Genomic DNA, 23,675 nt, shown 5'->3' with positions numbered 1-23,675 from the left:
TTTACTTCCATTGTAATTCATCGGTCCGCTTTTGAGCCAAATGGACTGTAGTTAAGAGTCATATAAGCGACTTTATAAGTTTCTCCATACAGGCGGAAGACATCGTTGTAAACGTTTGCTCGGAACAGCATTCTGAATGTTGACTGGTTTTTGTAAGGTCAGTGTAATTGTGTGGGCTGCCATCTCCCATACCGGGTGAACGGATTTGGTACACTGTCATGGAAATTCTACTACACAACGATACAGATGAACTTCATTGGCCAACAGTCTCCCCATTCTGAATAATCCCTAGGACAGGACACAAAACGTAATCTGATTAGCTCCATAGGAGACGGTGTCAATCATTTCTGGACAACACAAGACACTGAGAACAGAAGACATTCACCTTCACAGTGGATTGCTTCATGCCTGTCATGATGTACTTCGGTCAATGACAATGACTTCAGCCGAATTTGAACAATATATTATGATCTCATGATTATTTTGTACGCTACATAAAGTAATAATCTATATGACGCTTTTGCATTTCGTTTTGGCAGAATACACATTGAAAACAATACTCACGCGTATAACTTTTGCACGTTTTTGCGTAATTCATCTTAAAGGGACAAAACCTTTGTCATCAACCAACATATATTAAAAGAGGTTATGAACATGTTGCATTGTTAACTGCGAAATGGTCGATACTATATCACTATTTATGATCAGCTGAAATGCTCATTGAAGTGTTTTACACTGTATTCACCATTCTGACATAGGTGCTGCTAATGTCACTCTCAGAAGACTTCCGGGTCGATACTCCCACGCGTATTTCATAGCAATGAGTTACACGTGCACATGAACAAATGCACATTTAAAGGCGTTAAGATTTCATGTTTAATTACATATGATTATAGATATCTATAGTTCCCGCCTTTTGAAGTTTGAAGCAGTATCAAGAATTTCACAAAGAAACTTCCGTGTGTGTTAGCACTTAACAGTGAGAGCAGGATATTTTGGTAAGATAGAATATTGCTTATAATGACAAAAATATCGAATGTGTGTTTTTGAAGATTTTTTCTTGCATTTTGGTTGTTGAGTTTTCATCGAGTGATTACTATCTGGATAATATTTGACAGCCACGTGACAGGGAGCGGTTATATCTAACAATGAGTTTCCTTAACAACGCTTCAAACACTGCATCTGCACATCCTTTCTTTTCAGATTGGAGTAATTTAGGCATACTGCACTTTTCAAAAAAAAAAAGAAACGCATAACCAAAATATCAATGAAAATTTGGTGTTATTCAAAGACGTGTAGATCAGCGGAAAAGATACATGAATGAAATTTTGTGGGGCAGTGCATTGCTATCTTGTCCATATTTCATATAACAGATTAACAGGCATCACAATCATTATTGCTGTCCACCAGGTGGTGTTGAAGGCAGTACCTCGTATGACCACCTCCGGCTGCTACCTCTGTCCGACACCTCCTGGGTACAGATCGAATCAGTCGTTGGATGTTTTGTTGTGGAATCCTTCTCCATTGCTCCTGCCGCATGTGGAACAAGTGTGACGATTCTGTGGTATATTCCGACGTCGACGTACCCGTCTATCAATCTCATCCCAAAGGTGTTCGATTGGGTTTAGATCCGGGGATCTGGAGGGCCAGGGGACGTTATTGATGTTATTGGCCAGGTAGTCCACGGTGGCACATGCTGTATTGGGTCTGGCGTTGTCCTGTTGGAAGAACTGCAGTTGACGGTCAACAAGGTTAAGGTCGTGCGGACGGAGAATCTGGTCAATGTATCGATTTGCCGTCAACTTGCCTTGGACAAGCACAAGTTCCGATCTGCAACTGTATGTGATCTCTCCCCACTCCATAACACTGCACCTGTCTGATGCATTTAGGAGCAAAACGTTCATGACGTCTGTAGACACGGTCTCTACCATCTACCATCTACCATCTACCATTACCTAAGGAGATAACGGGATTCATGAACCATATGTGCGATGGCAGCACCGCGTTACACCATCTTACTACCGATGTCAATGCAGTAGTGTCAAGGAGGGGGCAACTTTTGAACGTTTGGAACTTATTCCTACTTCTCGGTGACGGTTCCTGATTGTCCGATCGGACACTCTTCGGGCTCCAAACTCTTCTTGTGCTGTGTCCCGGGCGGTACGATGGGGGCGACGTAGGTACCGATCCTGGGCAGCTGTGGTGACTCTAGGTCTTCCTGATCTTGGACGGTCATTTGTCGAATTTGTTTGACGAAATCGATTTCGCAATCGAGTTATTGTGCTGGGATGGACGTTGAAGATCCTTGCCACCTCACTCTTTGATTCGCCAGCTTGCAATCGTGCATTGTGTGATTTCAAAAGGCAGCGTTGAGACGTCCAATTTGTACATAGCTTGCAAAGATCGTGGATGAACTTGTGAGATTCATTTGGGTATTTTATAGTCACATGCTGTATTCATGCTTTGCACGTGAGAAACAATCATTGTGCCTAATATTTTGTGCTGCATGACATCCACGCACATCATGACAATCCTGATTGATAAAACCGTTCAAAATCATTTTAGGTTGCATTTGATCAAGCATTATTTCCTAAAACATTCCAGAAACAATGTGCAACCCTAAAAATGTTTGAGCTTACATATGTGTACCAAACTGTAAGTATCATTTCTTAATTTCATTTGCCTTTCTTTTTTTGAAAAGTGTACATTCGTCATTATATATAGCTATTGGCAGTCCCTATGGTCCCGTATGGTATCCATGTCAACTGGAGATGTTTTCTCGTGATATACGTGAGTGACTGAATATGACTTTACGCCGCTTTTAACGAATTTTTGGCAGTATCACCGTGTGGAACAAGATATGGCTACACGCATTATATGGATATACAGAATCGAACCTGTTCCTTTTGAGTACCGGGTGAACACGTTACCCACATACCTACTCCACAGTCCACATTTACTAGCATAGAACGTGTAAATGACGGTGTCCAAAATCGAAATATATGTCAACTGTTCTTTTAATGGTGATGTATTTGATCCGAGTATTTAATTTGGGTGTTTGGGACGTTTCGTTGCAGTGTTCTGTTCTTTAACATGGCAGTGTTTCGGTCTTACATCAGTAACACTGTGATATTTTGGGGGTAAATCCATTTTCACGTGAAATCTCTAACCTGAGACTTAATATCGACCCGGGAGCAGGATTTGTTGCAATGTATCGATATATCGATCGCTACATACACACTGTCGCTTGGGTGTTGAGTTTACTTAACGCCATGACAACATTTCCTGCAATATGACCCCGATATGTAAAATGATCAAGTAATGGGCCAGATAATCCAGTGATTGTAAGAGTCGAACAGTTCCACCGCGATAGATTCCATGGAGTCAGTAAACTTTCCAAGCTTGACCACCCGATCCATGTAATCGCAAGCAAGGACAAGCCATGGTTTCTTGGCGCCTACACTGTGCCGGAATCCCAGTAGCTTTTCATGAATATATTGGCCGGTGTGGTAGCCTAAGTGTTAAAGCGTTCGCTTTTCACCGTTGCATACTACCGTTATGCAAGTTATTCAATTTCAACAGAACAGGACACGTGTAGCTTTTGTCTCATGTGTGTGTATAAGAAACAATACTGAACGGCACTGAACTGTGTTCCGGATTTAAGATCGTACGTGCGATCGATCGTACTTACGTGCGGACGACCTTCGCCAAACGGCGATTATAGATAACTGGTTGAATAAGGGGAGGCTAGTGGTTAAAGCGTCCGCCCATCACGTTGGAGACCCGGGTTCCATTCCCCACATTTGTACAATGTGTGAATCCCGTTTCTGGTGTCCACCGTCGTAATATTGGTGGAATATTGCTAGAAGCTGTGTAAAACTAAACTCACACTCCACTTGTCCCTCATACAGATCCTACAGGAAATATATCCAAGAAAGTCACCGTCGGTCTACAAAATGCGTCAAGTCAAGATTTCTATCGCAAAGAAGAAGGTCTCATAGGTCCTTTTCATAGTATTATATCTTTTTCACTATCAACTTATTCTTTCTGTAAAATGTGTTCATTCACAGATAGCACTCAGAGTTGGGCCAACATTGGCAGACACTGGCCCAATGTTGGTTAACGCTGGGCCAACGTCTGAATGTTATCTGGGTTTCAGAGACTACTCTACGTCGATATAGAGTCCACATAATTCAGCTACATGTAGCATTGGCTGTTTCAGCAGCAGGTTATTCACATCATAATGCCAGCCTCGAGATAACGAAGGAATATGAAGATATATGAATGTGTGTGCATGCAATACCTAACACGATGGTTACTTCAGCCTACCGCGGTGATTAGGCATAAGAGAGTGTGTGTGTACTGTGTGTGGTGTCAAGTCACAACGGAGATGGGTCTTATAAATCTGATCCATATGCATCACAGTTATATTCATTAGCTGTTATCACCTTGGAGTCATTGGCCAACGCTGTGTGGGCGCTGTGATGCTCACTGCTGTTGCACGTCCACTACGGGAGCGGCAGACTGTAGGTGTGGGTTTGGATCAATAGTTGGTTGTATTGTGTTGGGAGGGACTGGCTTTACAAGGCATTTCCTGGGGTCGAGATGGTGGTACGGTTGAGGTATGGGAAGCTTTAGGTTAATTAGGTGTTAGGGGAGGACTTCGGGTAAGGTAGGATATAGTAAGTGAGTATGGTTTTACGTCGCTGTTATAAATATTCCAGGAATATCACGGCGGGGAACCCCAGAATGTACCCATGTGGAGAATCGAACCCGGATCTTTAGCGTGACGAGCAGGTGCTTCACCCACTAAACTACCCCACCGCCCCTAAGAGGATAAAGCTAAAGTGAAAGTGGTCTAAAACACCACCATTACAACACTACCATGTTATTTCAAAGAGACAATATTGCATATCTCGATTTCCAAACAAAAAGAAAACTGATTAATTACACAACAACAGGAAGTGCCTAAGGGACGGACAGATATAACTCGTATATGCAACAAGTTTCCAATTGTTACCGCTCAGCAAAATCAACGAAGCTAAATTGTGTACAAGAGAAAATAATCACCACGGGCTTGCGCGTCATACACCCACACCATCGGGAGGAAGCCAGGAACGACCTATGTCTGAGAGAAACCTAGATCGTAATGTACAAACCGTGCTGCCTGCGTTTACCATGGCACAGATGGGCAAATATAAACCATATCAATGAAACAGTCCCAAGCGACGGCTTCCTGCTTACGTAACCAATGTCGTCAGTGACATCCCCGACACGTACACATCCTCGCACACCCATCAACAATCAAATCTGACGTCTTGCCCCTTGTGGAGATCCCCCACACTACCTCTTCCCCCTGCAGCCGAACCGACCCTCCCCTCGGCCGACGTCTGGAACAGGATTGGAGGAAGTTAAACACTTCCACTCCTGTGTGGCTTAGGCAAATAGAAGGTGACACTCACCAGCCAATCAGCGTCCACTTCCGGTTCACTTGTAGAGTCCATGCGACGGCGTGATGTTGGAGGTTGCTTCTGGCGTGTTGTAAACGAGAACATAGTTGACTGTGAATCTTCTCTAATAAGACTGGACGCCACTTAGCAGCTAAAGCAGAAAATGAAAAAGGTAAGCCTGCGATATTTTTCTTCTGTTTCTGTGAACTATTCGATGAACAAACACATTATGTATGTTATTTATATGTTTATTATATTTTTAATGGGCATATTTGTAATGCGCACAATCTTTACCATGAAACAAAGCTAAAGGCGGAATATAACATAAAAATACTGTATATTTGTACAATACAAAAAGAAACATGTAATAGATCGATGGAGGTGGGTCAGTTTATATCAAAGATGGTGATATTGAATTTTCTTACATATAATCCATTTGTTTATCAAATTTGGTCTCAGTACTACTGCCTCGTACCTACTCTGAGTAGGTCTGAGGGAGGGACATTGATTGATCAATTTTTCTGCACAGGATTTTCATTTCGATATTTTTATCGAAACATAGATTGGCATGCTTTAGATGCTTGACGGGCATTTGAGCAAACGTGATTTTTAAAACATACAGTGTGAAATTGTTATCCCTCCCTTGTACTGTGGAGGAGCACGAGAAGTGCTTGTGATTCTTGCCTCGTGGATTTCTCGTCACGTGTTTTGCATATGTGAATAAATTTCAAGATGTTGTAGACACAGTTGTGAAACAGCATTAAAGGTGTGGCGGGATACCCTTGCAGTTTAAGCATCCTCTCGTCGAGCCAAAGTCCCCTGTTCGATTCTCAGTTTGAACATGAACATATGAGATGCCCATCTGTTGGGTCCCCCCCCCCCCCCCAGTGATATTGTTGATATGTTTAACGGTGGTATACGAAACTCACATACCCACTCACATACTGGGTACTTATTGTTTCCCTTCCTTGATAGGCATGACTCTGAGTTAGCATATTTTAAGTGTGTGAGTGGGTATCAGTGACAAATTTGCGGCAGTATATAACACTGGTCCGGATTGCCTAGTACAAGCAGACACACGCACGCACGCACAAGAATACACGTGCACGTCACCGTGCAAACGCTACACTCCTGAAGACATCCAATTTCGCTATCAAAACATCACTCAAAGTTTAGTTACTCCTCTGTTTTTTCCCCAATTTGTGGGGCGGTGGGTAGCCAGGTGGTTAAAGCGTTCGCTCGTCAAGCCGAAGGTCCTGGTTCGATTCGGTTAAGAATTCTTAACTCCCACCGTGACGTTGCTGGAATATTGCTAAAAGCGGCGTAAAACCATCCTCACTCACTCCACGAAAGGGTGTTGGTTTAATGTTTCACAACGTTATTGATGTTCCTGATGCCCCTCCTCTTCATCCTGCACGACCATTGACCTGTAGCTGACCAGTTATCGTTTAATTCATCAATTATATGATCAGTCACGTACGCATGGTAACGGACGCGACATTACACTCCCCCAATGCATAGCTGTACACATAATCTGAATTTCATGTTTTCCTGAACAAGAAACGGATTAAACGCATGTTTTTTATCTCCTTTCGCCACCAGACGTAATTTACAGGCTCGGACTAAGTGATTCGTTCACTGAGTTCGCGTGATAACTGAATCATAAATCCTACTGCTGATACACAATGCAGTCAGGTTGTGTTTTAATGTCCTCACGGGGATTTTTGTTTATCTACTGCATCAACACATATAAATGCTTGGATGAGATCTCGGGTCTAAGGGGTTCAATTTTCGATGTAAATATTTGAAAATCACCACAAAACATTATAGATTTTATATTTATTATATTCATGTTTACCCAGGGGTGGTGGGTAGCTCAGTCAGGTAAGACGAAGCAATGCCGAGATACATGGCGTAGTTGTTCTAGAATCTGATGATCGTGCTTTCGGCGTCTAGATTCGCCCTGTTTATGATGACTTAGGGTACGGTCGCCAAGTCCTCAACTGACATAATGGAATATGACTAAAATGCGATGCTATTCCAAACTGCGATGTACCCAGTCCTCTTGCTGACCTTTGTAAATTCCAGGAGCGAGTAAGTATGGTTTACGTCGCTTTTAGCAATATTCCAGTAATATCACTGAAGGGAAACACTGGAAATGGGCTTCACAAATTGCATTCAGGTGGGGAATCGAACCTGGATCTTCAGCGTGAAGAGCGAACACTTTAACCACTGTGCTACCCACCGACCCCCATCGATCTAGGAAGACACACAACCATTCAAATCACCCGATTCCCATTATGTTTGACTCACTGAATATGCCAGTGTACTCACAGTGAAAACTATGAAACGTTTGATGAACATGATGAAATGCGGCTATCATGATTAATTATTGACATACATTTTCCACAGTGAAAAAAGTATGACACGTCTGGTTACCGGGTTGAACATGATGAAATGCGGTTGTCGTGGTGAATTACTGGCCTAGATTTTTCACAGTGAAAAAAATATGACACGTTTGGTTACCGGGTTGAACATGATGAAATGCAGTTGTCATGGTGATTTACTGGCCTAGATTTTCACAGTGAAAAACGTATGACACGTTTGGTTACCGGGTTGAACATGATGAAATGCGGTTGTCATGGTGAATTACTGGCCTAGATTTTTCACAGTGAAAAAAATATGACACGTTTGGTTACCGGGTTGAACATGATGAAATGCGGTTGTCATGGTGATTTACTGGCCTAGATTTTCAGAGTGAAAAACGTATGACACGTTTGGTTACCGGGTTGAACATGATGAAATGCGGTTGTCATGGTGAATTACTGGCCTAGACTTTTCACAGTGAAAAACGTATGACACGTTTGGTTACCGGGTTGAACATGATGAAATGCGGTTGTCATAGTGAATTGCTGACCTAGATTTTTCACAGTGAAAAAAATATGACACGTTTGGTTACCGGGTTGAACATGATGAAATGCGGTTGTCATGGTGAATTACCGGCCTAGATTTTTCACAGTGAAAAACGTATGACACGTTTGGTTACCGGGTTGAACATGATGAAATGCGGTTGTCATGGTGAATTACTGGCCTAGACTTTTCACAGTGAAAAACGTATGACACGTTTGCTTACCGGGTTGAACATGATGAAATGCGGTTGTCGTGGTGAATTACTGGCCTAGATTTTTCACAGTGAAAAACGTATGACACGTTTGGTTACCGGGTTGAACATGATGAAATGCGGTTGTCGTGGTGAATTACCGGCCTAGATTTTTCACAGTGAAAAACGTATGACACGATTGGTTACCGGGTTGAACATGATGAAATGCGGTTGTCGTGGTGAATTACTGGCCTAGATTTTTCACAGTGAAAAACGTATGACACGTTTGGTTACCGGGTTGAACATGATGAAATGCGGTTGTCATGGTGAATTACCGGCCTAGATTTTCACAGTGAAAAACGTATGACACGTTTGGTTACCGGGTTGAACATGATGAAATGCGGTTGTCATGGTGAATTACCGGCCTAGATTTTTCACAGTGAAAAACGTATGACACGATTGGTTACCGGGTTGAACATGATGAAATGCGGTGGTCATGGTGATTTACTGGCCTAGATTTTCACAGTGAAAAACGTATGACACGTTTGGTTACCGGGTTGAACATGATGAAATGCGGTTGTCGTGGTGAATTACCGGCCTAGATTTTCACAGTGAAAAAAGTATGACACGTTTGAGTCTGTATTTGCTGATGGTTCGTAAGGATACATGTGTGAATAAGGATGCAGGTGTGGATAGGCTCTAGAAGTCTCACATGCAGACATGGCGTTGATGGTTGATGTGACAGTGTTTCATGTAAACCTTCTAGAAGCTCACAGCCGTATTCTTTATTGGAATGTACAGATGCTAAATTTCTGTTCATCATTAAAGTATTTATGGTTATTGTCTCTTGAATATATTTATCATGTACATCAGCCTTAGTCATTTGTATTATGCTATTTGTACTAAACATTAGTTTCAGTGGCTTTAGGTACTAAAAAGAGAAGTACGTCTCTGTCAGTCGACACATTCAACATTCATTCTCATACATTCATATATATTAAGATAATTCACTTAATGCTTCGTAAATGGGAACAAATATCCGAAAGTCATTATTCTATCCTTGATTTCGCGTGTGAGCAGAAATGTCAAAGAGGCCCCTTTTATCCAGGGGTGAGGATGAAGTTTATTACAGTCTGTGCTCTGGTCGATTGCGTTCGTCTTATGCATGATTGTCTGATCAGTGTCTGCTATCTAGAGAAGAACACTATGTATATATGTAACTGGAACATTGCTGAGTGAGGCGTAAACACCAAAAAAACAAAACGATCAAAACCTGCGTCTTATCTCATACTTAACACTGAAGATCCGATGTAGAATAGGCCTTCAGCAACCCATGCTTGCCATAAAAGACGACTATGTTTGTCGTAAGAGGCGACTAACGGGATCGGGTGGTCAGACTCGCTGACTTGCTTGACACATGTCATCGGTTCCCAGATTGATGCTCATGTTGTTGATCACTGGATTGTCTGGTCCAGACCCGATTATCTACAGACCGCCGCCATATATCTGGAATGTTGCTGAGTTCGGCGTAAAAATAAACTCACTCACCCACTCACTGACAAAGCTGACATCCTGAGAATACTGTACTGGAATACTCTCCAGAACAGCGTCAAAACAAATCTCTCACTCTCTATTTCGAGGTCGCACAATAGTTGTGAGAGCAGAAAACCGCGCCTATCGATCTGTCTTCAGTGGCAGGTTTTGCCCTTAACAAAAGCAAACAATAGTATAGACACATCCAGGTGTATAATTGTATTGTTTGGCCTCTCCCTCCGTCCCTGACGGGCGAAAGGAGGCGTTGATTCAGTGCATTATTGTAGTGGTAGATCCAGAATCAATGCACCGGGGATCTGTTGGACAAGGCTCAGTCGGTTTTCAAGATATGTTGTATTAATGTTAATATAATGCTATTCTCTAATGATACCCTAAAACCCGTTATGTACCTTGGGAGTTTTATTGAAATGGTATAGCTGTAATTCTATAGAAGGCAGATTATCATTTGCATATATTAAATAAAACAATGCCATCGTGGTGATACGTGCAAAATCAAGGAGGATAAAGCTGGGCGTTGTCGCCGGTTCGTTTCATGTCTTGAGTTCAATTCTCTCACTTGACAATGAACTATACATTGAACGCTTGGCAAATTGCAATGACATACACACACTTATCGTGATAGTTCCACGGTAATTGAGTCAGTCGTTATTTTGTGAATGTTTAACACCACTTCAAGCTATATTGCGTAAGTAAGTCTGACTTAGTCAAACCAGTGACTAAAGTTATGAGCACCGAGCCCTGATGTCTTGAAAACGTGACACTGTCGGTCAAGTCAAGGCACCCTACCACCGCTTCCGAAGTGTAGTCGACGTTAGTCGCCTCTTCTTGACGTATTAAGACCCGAATCTTCCCACATGGGAAATTTTTAAACCCTGATCGTTTGAGCATCATTATTCCTTCGTCTTGAGGGATTTCACAGAGAAAGAATTCACAAGGAACGAAACACTTTCTGGTTCAGAAGAATGGTGATATTTATGGATTTACAACGTCTTGATTCTGTGAAAGGCGACGTTTCGACATGGATTCAAATGTCGTTAGAATCGGTTAGAATCTATGTTAAGACGTCGCCTTTCACGATTTAATGATTTCATGCTTATATATCTTTCAGCTACGTATTATATCTTACATGTATGTTACTGTCAGCAAACAAAACCAATTACGGCGTCCGCTCATCACCCGAAGACGTCCATGTCTGGAATCCTCCACCTGGATATTGAGGAAGTACAAGCGGCGCAAAACCACACTTTTGTTTGGGGTCAAATCGAATTTCCCTTTGACCTGCAGTCCTAGTCCTTGTCATGTGAGAGGCGATGAGGTTGTCTAATATTTTAAGCGTTTTCTCGTTACGACAAAGACTCGGGTTTGAACCATTTTCTCTTGTCGACCATCGTGATATTACTGGAATATTGCTAAAAGCGTCGTAAAACAAAACTCACTCGCTCACTTCGTGCCATGTTTGTTCTGGATAATGTGATGACATTACATCTAAAGCGAAAATGATAACCTTACACGGAATGTAAATCAATTTTAAAAAGTTCAGTCGATTCATTTTGATACAAACTCAAAGAAAAGCATAGAAATCGTACTTCCGGTGACACAATTACACATGATTCAGTGATGTTGAAGATGTTCAACGTTGCCACTGACGGCCCAGATCAAATCTGGACCAGTCATCTATTTCAGTCCGTTTCCCCAGATGTCTAAGATAACCAATTAGTCGGCCCACGAACACGGGACACATTACCGTGAGGCAAAGTTTAATCTGATTAATACGGTAACAATCTCATTTCACGCGTTATTGGTCTCACGATTAGAGTGATATCCTGTTCGATCACGACTGTCAACCTGGTCGCTGAACAGATTCAGGCAGTCATACCTTGAACGCGGGGGTGGGGGCGATCGGGGCAGGGGAGATAATTCATGGTAATTCGGTACGTAATGTAGATATCACGGGAGTAAGGCAACTCTCATTACGTTACGATTCTACAAAATTAATGAATAATCTCATCACAGAAAGATCTTATATCATCAAGATTTCGAAATCTGATCAGTCGTGAGCAATATTCACCTTTACTGCAACTACGCCATGACTTGATGCCATGGTGGAACTTCAATAATGGTATTTGACGGAATTATTGGATTGACATCGATGACAAGATGATTTCTGGTACTGGTATCTGACGCCAACAGTGATTTCTCCTAGTGGTTAAAGTGTTCGCTCTTCACACTGAAGACCAGAGTTCGATTCCCCGCATGGGTACAAGCCCATTTCTGGTGTCCACCGCTGTGATATTGTTAGAATATAACAAGACGTGGCGTAAAACCACTCACTCACTCTCCGACTTTATTGTTGCAATTGTTGCCATCAGTGTGCAGAGTGCGTAAGTTTGATTTCATGAATGTGAAGAATTACTGGGAAGTGAATTCATGGTCAGGACTACACTGGAATAACAGTCCGACGTTACTCGCTATTAAAATCTATTTTAATGAAAACTCCTACTAGGTTAAAATTAAAGGTAAACCGTTAAAACAGCCTAGATTTCTTACTAGCATGATCATTATAAATTGATGAGCTAAGGCAGTCGCCGTGTAAACAATAAGTATATTTACTTCCATTTCATCTTGCCTTTAAATCAACTTTAAGGATAGAAACACCTGAATACTAATCATAACAAAAACACAGAGTTATTTCAAACGTGCATAAAGAACTTCTGCTTTGATATGCAAAACCAAAATGGAATCTAATCTCTTGCTCATTTATGACACCAGTCTACGTGAACACCACCGTAGATGTTTGTATGTGAAGCAGAATGCGTGGGTTCCTGAGAAAATCAAATATCAATTTTCTAAAATGAAAAACTGAAAAGATCGGCTTCATTTTATTACTGCCTAGATTCGGATTAGGTTTAACGTCTTTAGCAAACAGCATCAGAACGCAAATATACCCTCCACGTTAACCCTTTCGTTTGTAGATGCTATAGTCCTTACTAACAAGATGCATCTATTGTAAAGGAGCAAAACTCGTATTACATATGGATTTAATCGGATTCTGTTCGTTTTCGAGTTACAATAATCAGATATTCTTATATGAATGGTGAATAATTTAGAAGCCTGATTTGCTGATTTGAAAGTTCACCTCGAGTCGATATTTAGAACTCGGCCCACGAAACATCTTATCGGATTCAAACGTCTTATTTAAGTGACACTGCTTTGGAATGAGAAATTTTAGTAGATATTAAAAATGCATCTCGTGACAGTGCCATCTTTCTGAGATCTAAGAAATCAGAAACCGGAAAAGGATAAATACGTTTTCCACAAATAGCACTTTCTCTCTAACAAAACAAATTAAATGGATATCGCTAAGGCCACACCAGTGCACTGAAGATTACTGAAACGTCTTCAATATCAGTGTTCAGATTGTAATAATTCCTGTCACAGTCGAAAAGACTGGGCCAGGTTCGTAGAGGACATCATTGACACTATTTCAGAATCAGATCCGACTTGTGCCAACCAGTGCATTCCATGGTGGCTGGAATTGCAAGGTCTGTATTGGACCGACTTCAATAGCTAAGCGTCCATCGGGAACCGAGTACAATTGTGTCTAAGCCAGGATGTATCTGATAATGTCGTCTTGCGATCACATCGACTACGACGGTCTTTACCGGGCTGTTCGATCAGCACTGTCATGGGAACGCTAAATGTGATTGTATCGATTGCAATAATATTTGCTTGGTTTTCTGGTTTGTCAATGAAGATTTAGAGGTATACATACAAAAAGATAAGAAGAAAACATAACAACAATTTCATTATATCAGAAGTCCTGTCCATGACAGTGTCCATGTGACAGAATAACTATAGTTATTTGAAGAAATTGAGTTTTGTTTAATTTTGTATTTATGTCTGGTCAATATTCAACACGTTTGATCAGTCACAGGAAAGTGTTTTGTTTGGTTGTTGTTTTAACCCCGCACTCATTAGTATTCCATCTATATGGCGGCGGTCTGTAAATAGTCGTGTCTAGACCAGACAATCCAGTGACTCACAGCATCAGCATTGATCTCGGTCAATGACACAATGACGGGTGTCAGCCAAGTCAGCGAGCCTGACCACCCAATTCCGTTACTCAACTTTTACGACAAGCTTGATCTATTGGTGACCAATTCTAGCCAGGATTCCTGACCATCATTTAGGTAATTCATGCCAAATATTTCTATAATACTCGTAGTCTGTAAATCTGGGTCAGAAAATCACGTGATCAAAATCATGAGTACTGATATATGCTGCTAGGATACCATCTCATGAGTCAAAACCCAAGTCAGCGAACCTGACCACCCTATCCCGTTCGTCGCCTCGTACGAGAAGCATGTGTTACTGGATCATCAATTCTAACTCGGATCATAACGGATTAGACAGGGTAGGGATCCGAGCGGTGTTTTGATATCCGAGGGGTGGCTAAATAGTGATGGAGTTGCGGGAGTATGAAACATGTGGGTTAAGGTTTGGATTAGGATTCGACCATCAGAACTTGCTCTAGAATGCAAACGTCACACGGCACCACCTCTGGTCATGACCTGCAAGACTAAAGAACACGGAACATGTTCCGAGATTAAAACATTCAACCTTTGGATAATTGCCCACTGTTCTGAAAATAGAATACACGATTGATAGAAGGGTTCGGATCTTCACGGGTCACAGGAATGTGAGCTACGAACCTTTACTGGCCACAAGCTACCCATGTTTAGCGTGCTATAAATCTACTTAGAGGCACAGCCTCTGTTTCGCTCAGTCGGTTACAGACAACATGGAACAGAGGTTCAATAACAGTCGTCCTTGATGCTAGGTAACCTGTTATAGGAGACTAACGCGCGCAATTTTATATGCTGATGAAACTGATAACCATAGTGATGACCACTCTAAATGATAACGACATAATTACACAACAGATGTGTTAGTATTCTCAGTTACTGCTGCCTCGCTACAAAATCCTATGCGGCTGTTTGGAACACATTCAGAGCCGAGCGACTGAAGATATGAGAATCCAAATGGAAAAACAGATTGAGCTTTCGTCAAATTTCAGCTTTTTATTACACAGTACTTTATCAAATAGGACAATTTGGAATCTGAATTTAAATAAAATTCCGTTTCATCCTAACAACTGTAATCCATTTTATAGAATAAAGTTAATTACGGGTCTCATAAATCTCCCTTGTGAATACATTTGACTAACTTGCAAGTGCAAGGGTTCACTTTTGAACACTGAACGCAGCGTCGGGATTAAATGTCTGTTACAATTTCACAGATTTGGAAAGTAAATGAAATTAATGATTCTGTCTTACATAAGCGTGGGCGGGTATCAATTCCAGACACGACCCTTGTCTGTTTGCCCCTATTTCTAGAAGCACGAAATGTATCTGTCGTTTAGATATGCCACTGCGCTGTATCGCTGCTCTCCGATATTGCCTTGTCAGTTATACAGCATCGGAATGGCTCGTCCAGAGTTATTCGGGGTCTTTCGGCTAATTCCGTCATAGACGTCCAGTAGCATTTGAGAAAGGATAATATTTTGTTTTTCACACACAACCAAACACAAAAGCGCTATTTCTCATCTTATTTTTCATTCTTTGTAATGTTTGTAGTTTTGTGGCTCCACTTGAATGATACATAAGAGGGACAGTTGGAGTCTTTGAAACCGTCCAGATGGATTGGATTCTGTCAGATCCACATGTCACGTGACTGTCATTCATATGTCATTATCACGTGACTTTCAGTGCCCTTTATGACTGAGACAGTCACTCCATGGTTAGTCATGGTGTGCATAATGTATAATTTCTGTATTATTTTGTATAATGACCTGTATTTACTCCAGCTTTATAGGTTTAGAATGAACACAAAAACAATGGCCTGATGACAAAATGACTTGAACTGTGTTGCATTTGGATCTAGTGTCCTTTGTGCATCGATCGATGACGTCCTTTGTCTCTGCGAAATTCCGTGTTGAATATAAGCATTTATTGAATGCTATGGGTTTTATCGGGATATCTGAAGCATTTTGAACATAGCCATGTAATAGTATCCCCTCCAGTCGTATGGATAAAAATGCCTGCAACAACGTTGTGTTTTGCAACGTTTCGATATGTAAACTAGGTCCAAGTGGAATTCGCAGCCTTAATTTCACCTGTTTCAAAAATGGTTGTTTCTTAATCAGAGGTAAACGTTTTTAAGGTCGTAATGTATGGTTTTCTCGTTCACGTTTCTTGTAGAATTTTTCATCTTTTCAATGTTTTTTCTCTATTTTTTAAAGGTTTGACATCATCAGTTCCAAGTTCCACTAACATGCACTACATATGTATGTATTTAAAGATATTTCGAATATCGTAGTCGTTGGCTGAAGTCTGAACGCCGAAGGCCCGCATTTGAATCCATACAATGAGTGCAGCCATCCGTAAATCCGTTATAAAAACGGCGTTAAACCACTTCACTCACGAAACAATCGTTGTGGTTAAATCCCGATAGCCCGAGGTATGTTAGTCCGTTGTTTTATAAATACAGTTAATTATCGAGCCACGGGTAGGGGAGAAATAATATCAATGTAATTACAATTGTTGATTTGTTTGTCAAGACGATGCGTCCAGGCACTTCCTTGTATCTGCGGTAAGTGATTGTTGTAGAGTGGGTCAGCTAGCGGTCAGCAGTGGCAATTAGCTCTCTCTGGACATGGGATATATTTAAATAATCCCAGTTACTTTCTTACAGTGTCATCTATATCTCACGGGCAGGATCAGTTTCGGCGATATGAGAGATGGTCGATTGATATAAAATCTCTGATTATCTGTAGTTTATACGATCGATAAATGTGATATATATTTTTATACGATATGGTATGGTATATATTAATGTAGAGTAATACAGACCCTGAAACAAGTTCGCCCAGAGAAGATCATACAAGTCTAAAATGTGCAGCAAGTCTACATTACCACAGTGTAAGGAACGATGAAAGTCTCTAGCCTTTTGTAATATCGTTTAAATTAATTTTCGGAGAGTTCTTTTCTGTAAAATACTTTTTTGAAACGAGATGTAAATCTACAAAGTGACAGTATGATATACAACCTAAGTGACCTCAAATCTAACGCCGCTATGATTTGAAAAGGACGAAGTCTTAAACCGAACTCTCAAAAAAAAAACCCAACAAGTAGGATTTAAGTTAAAATCAAAATCTCCGAATACCGTTTAGAAAATTCATGGGCGTGTACGCACACACGCTCACATCTTGAAAGGACAGTTACAGCACGACCTGGCGGTCAAACGTGTTACAGAATAATAGATCCAGCGGATCCTGCCTCGGTTAAGGGGGACAAGTCGCTGAGGGGTAATAGACCAGTGGTTTATCTGTCATAATGAGTTGAGCTGAAGTATATATTTCTGTGTTCTACAGATGGGTGGAGAGTTAAAGGTCTGATTAAAGGGGAGATATGTATGAACGGGAGGATGGAATGAATATCCTTTTGATAGATGACTTACATGGATGAAAGTAATGGCTGAATTATACATGAATGAAATAAATGATAATGAAAAACAGGGGTTTTCTCAGTTACTGAGCATGGGGTTTCGTAACTTTTTTCAATATTAACAGCGGTCGGCACCGGAAATACGCTTCGCATTTTGCACTCATATGGAGATTCGAGCTCGGACAATCAACGTTACGCTACTCCGTGCGTGGTTGATGAGCGGTCTTTATTTTGAGTTTTGTACTGTCGAGTGGAGCTCAGTTTTTCTACAATTGAGTGAAGGCGACATTCAGTCAACTATATCACCGAAACGGACCACCCGATCCATCGACAATAACCTCGTTTGACAATATGTCAATCATAGTTCATGGAGGTGGGGTAGCCTAGTGGTTAAAGCGTTCACTCGTCTCGCCGAAGACCCGAGTTCCATTCCCCGCATGGGTACAATGCATAAAGCCCATTTGTGGTGTCACCCGCAACGATATTGCTAAACAGTGCTATAAGGCGGCGTAAAACTAAACTAGACTTACCAGACCTTTCCCGGATGTCCTTATCTTCTTTTGAGCTGTATAGGGAGATTAGTGCGCGGGATTGAACAGGATGAATCCGACCGTTATAAATTCGACTCCGACGTATGAGTCTTATTACGCCTCCTGGTGCCCACGATAACCCCGGCAAAATGAGCTTTATTGTATTCCCATGCGTTATTCGTCTGAGAAGCTCAACGCGGAGACTAATGGTGTTAGGTCGTGCACACGATCCGATTTAATGGATGTAGGTATATACTGATATACATAACCACCATTCCCAAGCGTCTGTCGATCGTGTGTGAGTTTATTTTCAGAACAGTGGGCAATTGTCCTAAGGTGGAATGTTTTAATCGCAGAATATGCCCAATATTGTTCAGTTTTGCAGGACATGACCACAGGTTGTGGTTTATTTTTGAACAACCCGAATCTTAATCCAAGGTCCGATTGTCACCTTAATCAGACCTAAACCCACATGATTCATGCCCACTCAACTCCACCCCAATTTAGCCACAACACGGATATCAAACCACCGCTCAGACCCCTACCCTGTCTAACCCGTTAAGATCCGAGTTGGAATTGATCTTCCGTAACCCACCCACGGGATCTTGTGGTCAGGCTCGCTGACTTGGATAACACATGTCATCGTACCCCAGTTACGAAGATCGATGCTCATGCTGTTGACCACTGGCCGTTTCTGGTCCAGATTCGACTATTTAGACACCGCCCCCTATAACTGGGGTGTAAAATGAGGCGTAAAATTGTGACTCACTCACTCACTCACTCACCTTTTCCGACAGCTTTTCCTCGCCTCACTCCCTTCAACTACAGCTGGAGTCACCACACCCTCCAGCTGCCGTTCGCCACCTTACCCCTCCAGGTACAACTAGCCCCCTACAACCACTGCTTTAACGAACAACCCCACGCCATCAGTCACCGGTTGGACCACTATCCCCATGCCCCTGGCACCGCTTCGATCTCCAAGTGGCCATAACAGTCACGTGTAGAGTCAACGTCAGTTCAGAACACGTGGGCGGGGGTAGAGTAGTTTCCCTTTTTGCCCTCCTTGGGTTCAAACCCAGTCTAAGGACAAGATCAGTTCTTTCCCCAAACGCCAATCGTAAACAAGTCTCAGAAACAATCGCTGTTCCAGTCCGAGTGCATTCCTAGTTTTGCCGTGACAGTGGGTTTAAAAAGAACTGCATCTTCCTCGCGTACAAACCCACGTCGTGATGTGACGAAAACGCTGATCACAGCGCCGCAAACACACATTCGCTCATACAATACCGTCTGGAAAACATCTCATCGAACTGGCAACACGATTGATTGCTGTAACTAAAACGTGCTCTGAGAATCACGACTTTCCGGCAAATACCACAGGGAAGAGTTTCCAATCATATTTTAGATATATAAACTACCTTACATGGCGGTGGTTTTCAGTCATGGTGAAAATGAAACTCGAACCATTTTCGTTAATCTGTCATGTAAGCAAGGACCGAATATAAACTCCAAGCGAGTCCGTGCTTTGCTAGAAATACCGGCAGTGACTGACAGTTCTTGTCTCAGGCTACAGTGTGTATTCTCGACTGTCACGTTCATCCCTTATATTACGCTCCAACAATAAACCTACAAGCGTCTCGCAAGTCATCCACAAACACCACTGATATATTTGTACGATTTACAGTGCAATAAGCTGCATTACCACCATACATATGTTTGTCAACAATGCAAGACAAACGTGTGGTCAATAGTGTGAGCATCAAAAATAGCCTTTGATATAGGCGGCACTAAATTTGTATGCTGTTGAACTCCGCGCTCATAAATGTTCCAGCTATGTGTAAATCTGTAAATGATCGATTCTAGAACAAACAATCTTGTGATGAATAGCATGAACATCGATTTACACAACTGGGATACGACATATTTCAATGAAGTCTGAACACCCAATCTCGTTAGTCGCCTCTTACGACACGCATGAGTTGCTGAAGATCTATTCTAACACGGATCTTATGATCTTATGATTTATTTATTTATTTATGAAAATCCAAAATTACACAACTAGCAGATGGTTATGACCTATGAAACCTACAAAATTTGGGATTCGACACAGTTTCAGCGGATCCTGGGACGACTGAACGACGCAAATCTGAATAGCGTCATGAAAGCCTCAGAAAAAGCATGATGCCCTTGCGGGGAAGGTCCCCCGATGATGTATTAGTTTCAGTCGCTGACATCAGTATGGCTGAGAAGATTAACCCCAGTTCCAACATAGTGCATATTTATTTGTTTTATTATGAATATTTCAATACATAGCACCTCCTATAACACGAACTCCACGAGATCGGCGACATATCCGCGAAACACAACATCAATCCTAATGCGAACTAATTAAATCTGTATTGGGCTCAGAGGAACAGTCTGTCTGGAACTGTTCTCGAGTAAGCAGATTAATTGGGTTAAATCGGGCCGAAGAGCCTTCAAACTGCTGCAGTGATATCGTACGTGTTCCTGAATATGTTCTCATATTTCATACGCGATTCCCTTCATCGCGAACCCGACAGGATATTTGGACCATTTCGCTCCAGATTCCCGTCGCCATGGAATCAATTAATCTGAGTTTTTGACACTGATGATATTGTGTGTTTACTGATATCCATCACACTGATTAGATGGTTAACTCTATAAACGGGAGTAATCCACTTAGATCGGTGTGACGGTACGGATACAACCGTTCTCATTGCGCTGTCAGCCCAAAACAATGTTCACGACCTTATATTCCAATTTCAATCAACTTTATTTTGAAATGGTTGTATTATTCCATAATTCGATAATTTGGTTGATAAAGGTGGTTCAGCAGATAAGTGAGTGAGTATGGTTTTACGCCGCTTTTAGCAATATTCCTGCACTATCATGGCACCAGAAATGAGCTTCTGATACTGTGCCCGTTCAGTAAATAAGTGGGGTAAGGGAGTCTGGGTAGGTGGTAAAGGGGACTAAGAAATAGACCCAGATTCGATTCCTCAAATGGGTACAGCAGTACCGCGAATTACCTATAACACCATAGTTGGATTCTCATTATTTTTCGCACACATTTGCTGTGTGTTTCTGTTGTTGTTGCTGCTGCTATTGTTGTTTACCGAAGCAGCCAGCAATACTGTCTAGTTATTTAGATTTGGTATTTAATAATCGATCCAGGAGCAGACAATCAAATGGCTGACATCATGAACACAACTACCATACCGGCTAGTCTTTTGTTACAAGCAAGGATTGCTGAGGACCAGTTATAACGAATCTTATAACAGGTCCTTGCAAGATCGCAGGGTGACCAGCACGGCAAATTGTCCCTGGTGGTAGCGACAGCATGCAGAACTCCACAAACGAGATATCTGATCACCTTATGATCGGAATCGATCAGTCAATTTTGCTTTAGCACAGATAACGCCGGATTATTGGTTAAGGCGGGATGGGGTGATGCAATACATTATCTACAAGGGTTTTAGTGCTCTTAGTGCAGCTCCATCCTCATCTCAGGTTAAAGGTGGTGTAAAAGCAGCCAGGTACTCAAAACATGGTGCAAATATCTTAAATAGTAGTCGCATCGAAATACATGCATAATGTTAAATAATTTCGGCACGAGTATGTAACCATGTACCTGTGCAGGTTGTGGCAATGTGTAAGGTGATTACTGGTTACAAGGCGTGGTCAGATTCACTGCATATCAACCTTTAAAGACTGGAGAGGCAGCTTTAAATAACACACAGCAAACACCATTTGAGACTTTAAATAAGGTATAACGTCCAAATAATGCTGACACAGAACCGTGAGAATCGTTGGTGTACCAGACTGGGTCGATCTGTTTCCTGGTTGACCGTAGTATGTTGTTTAACGCTGCACTCAGCAATATTCCAGCTCTACGGCAGCAGTCTGTAAATGATCGAGTCTGGACCAGATGATCAACATCATGGGTATCGATCTACGCAACTGGGATACGATGACATCTGTCAATTAAGTCAGGGAGCCTGAACTCCCGATCCCGTTAGTCGCCTCTTACGACAAGTATGGGTTGTTAAAGACCACCAGATCCCGTTAGTCGCCTCTTACGACAAGCATGGGTTGCTGAAGACCACTGGATCCCGTTAGTCGCCTCTTACGACATGTATGGGTTGCTAAAGACCACCAGATCCCGTTAGTGGCCTCTTACGACAAGTATGGGTTGCTGAAGATCACACGATCCCAATAGTCGCCTCTTACGCCAAGCATGGGTTGCTGAAGATCACCAGATCCCGTTAGTCGCCTCTTACGACAAGCATGGGTTGCTGAAGAGCACCTCTTACCCGAATCTTCATGGGTGAACCTTGTTTTAGATTCAGCACGTACGGAACATTTTGTAAAGAACTGAAATACGTGTTTTGTTTTATAGAATCATCGTATTAAGAGTGTGTCCAACTAAGTACTGCCTACCGGTTATGTTTCAGTAACAAATGATCAAATCTCCCCAGCTAGAAACCATTCGGGTCTGGAGACACATGATAATTTGCCATCAAGTGTTACACGCCTTTGGGTCAGATAAACAAGCAGTTGCCTCGGAAAACGTTATTTTGACGTCAGTCGAATAGATTTAGGAAGACAGTGTCTAGATTCGCTCAAGTTGTGCGTAGGCTCTTCTTGTCTACAACATAACCTGTCTATATTTGATATCTGGTTCCGCCTTGGGGTGCATGGCAGGATCTGATTGAAGGTCAGTACCCACAGGAAGTTGTCACTAGAATTATTCGTGATTCCTGACTGCAATATCTATTGACACAAAAGATATGCAAGCATTTCATAATATACAAAAATGTGGAAAATGTGGATGCTTACATACTCAATTATACACGAGCCCTGTTTCACAATTTTACTGTTGTTGGGTTTTGGGTTGCATTTTTCTGGTATCGATTCCTCTTTTTGATGCTCGAATTCGTTTTCCATAAACTGTTCGAAACGGAATGATCCGAATGGATCACGTGATCCTGTCATAGAAACATTTGGCGCACATTTACACTGCGAACGATATAGAAATACTTGGAAAAAAGCAATAGAACGTTACATTTCGTAATTTTCCGTCTTAATTATGATCACGATGGGACGGAATTCAAAACGGTGAACTCAAAAGTGCCAAATGCAAATTTTATTTTCGAAAGGATTCGTCTTTTGCTTAAATAACCAACATAAAAAGCCAAAATTCAATATATTGATCATTTGGGGAAAATCATCGTTCCCTCCATGATACATAAATCACAATCACTAATGAAGTGGGGAGGCTGAGGCGATTAAATACAGCAAAAACCTGTCTCTTAATGCCACCTCTAAATGAACCGTTGCCCGGAGCAGCAATACATGTCCTACATGAATACAGAACAGTTTCCTTTGGTGCCATAAAAAACAAAAGTAGCGGCATAATGGGACAACGGGTATATCGCATTGGAAACGAAAGTTAAATAAAGAAAGAGACCGATCAAAATCAAAGTACTTCTGATTCCTGGGGAAAGTTGTGGATGAA

The 23,675-nt window shown here is 41.7% G+C and overlaps 1 protein-coding gene across 1 annotated transcript in view; it reads left to right on the top strand.

The window, feature by feature from the left end:
- Window positions 1-5,493: 5,493 nt before the first annotated feature.
- LOC137288095 (uncharacterized) overlaps window positions 5,494-23,675 on the top strand; it is a 41,325-nt gene continuing 23,143 nt past the window's right edge. Inside the window, exon 1 of the mRNA XM_067820473.1 lies at window positions 5,494-5,622. Coding sequence (XP_067676574.1) covers window positions 5,614-5,622 — 9 coding nt within the window. The 5' untranslated portion in view covers window positions 5,494-5,613. The remainder of the gene's footprint in view (window positions 5,623-23,675) is intronic.

Source organism: Haliotis asinina, chromosome 6, assembly GCF_037392515.1.
Source record: "Haliotis asinina isolate JCU_RB_2024 chromosome 6, JCU_Hal_asi_v2, whole genome shotgun sequence".
Classification (NCBI taxonomy): domain Eukaryota; kingdom Metazoa; phylum Mollusca; class Gastropoda; order Lepetellida; family Haliotidae; genus Haliotis; species Haliotis asinina.
Note: the sequence above shows the minus strand (reverse complement) of the source record. Positions and strands in the feature narration are given on the sequence as shown.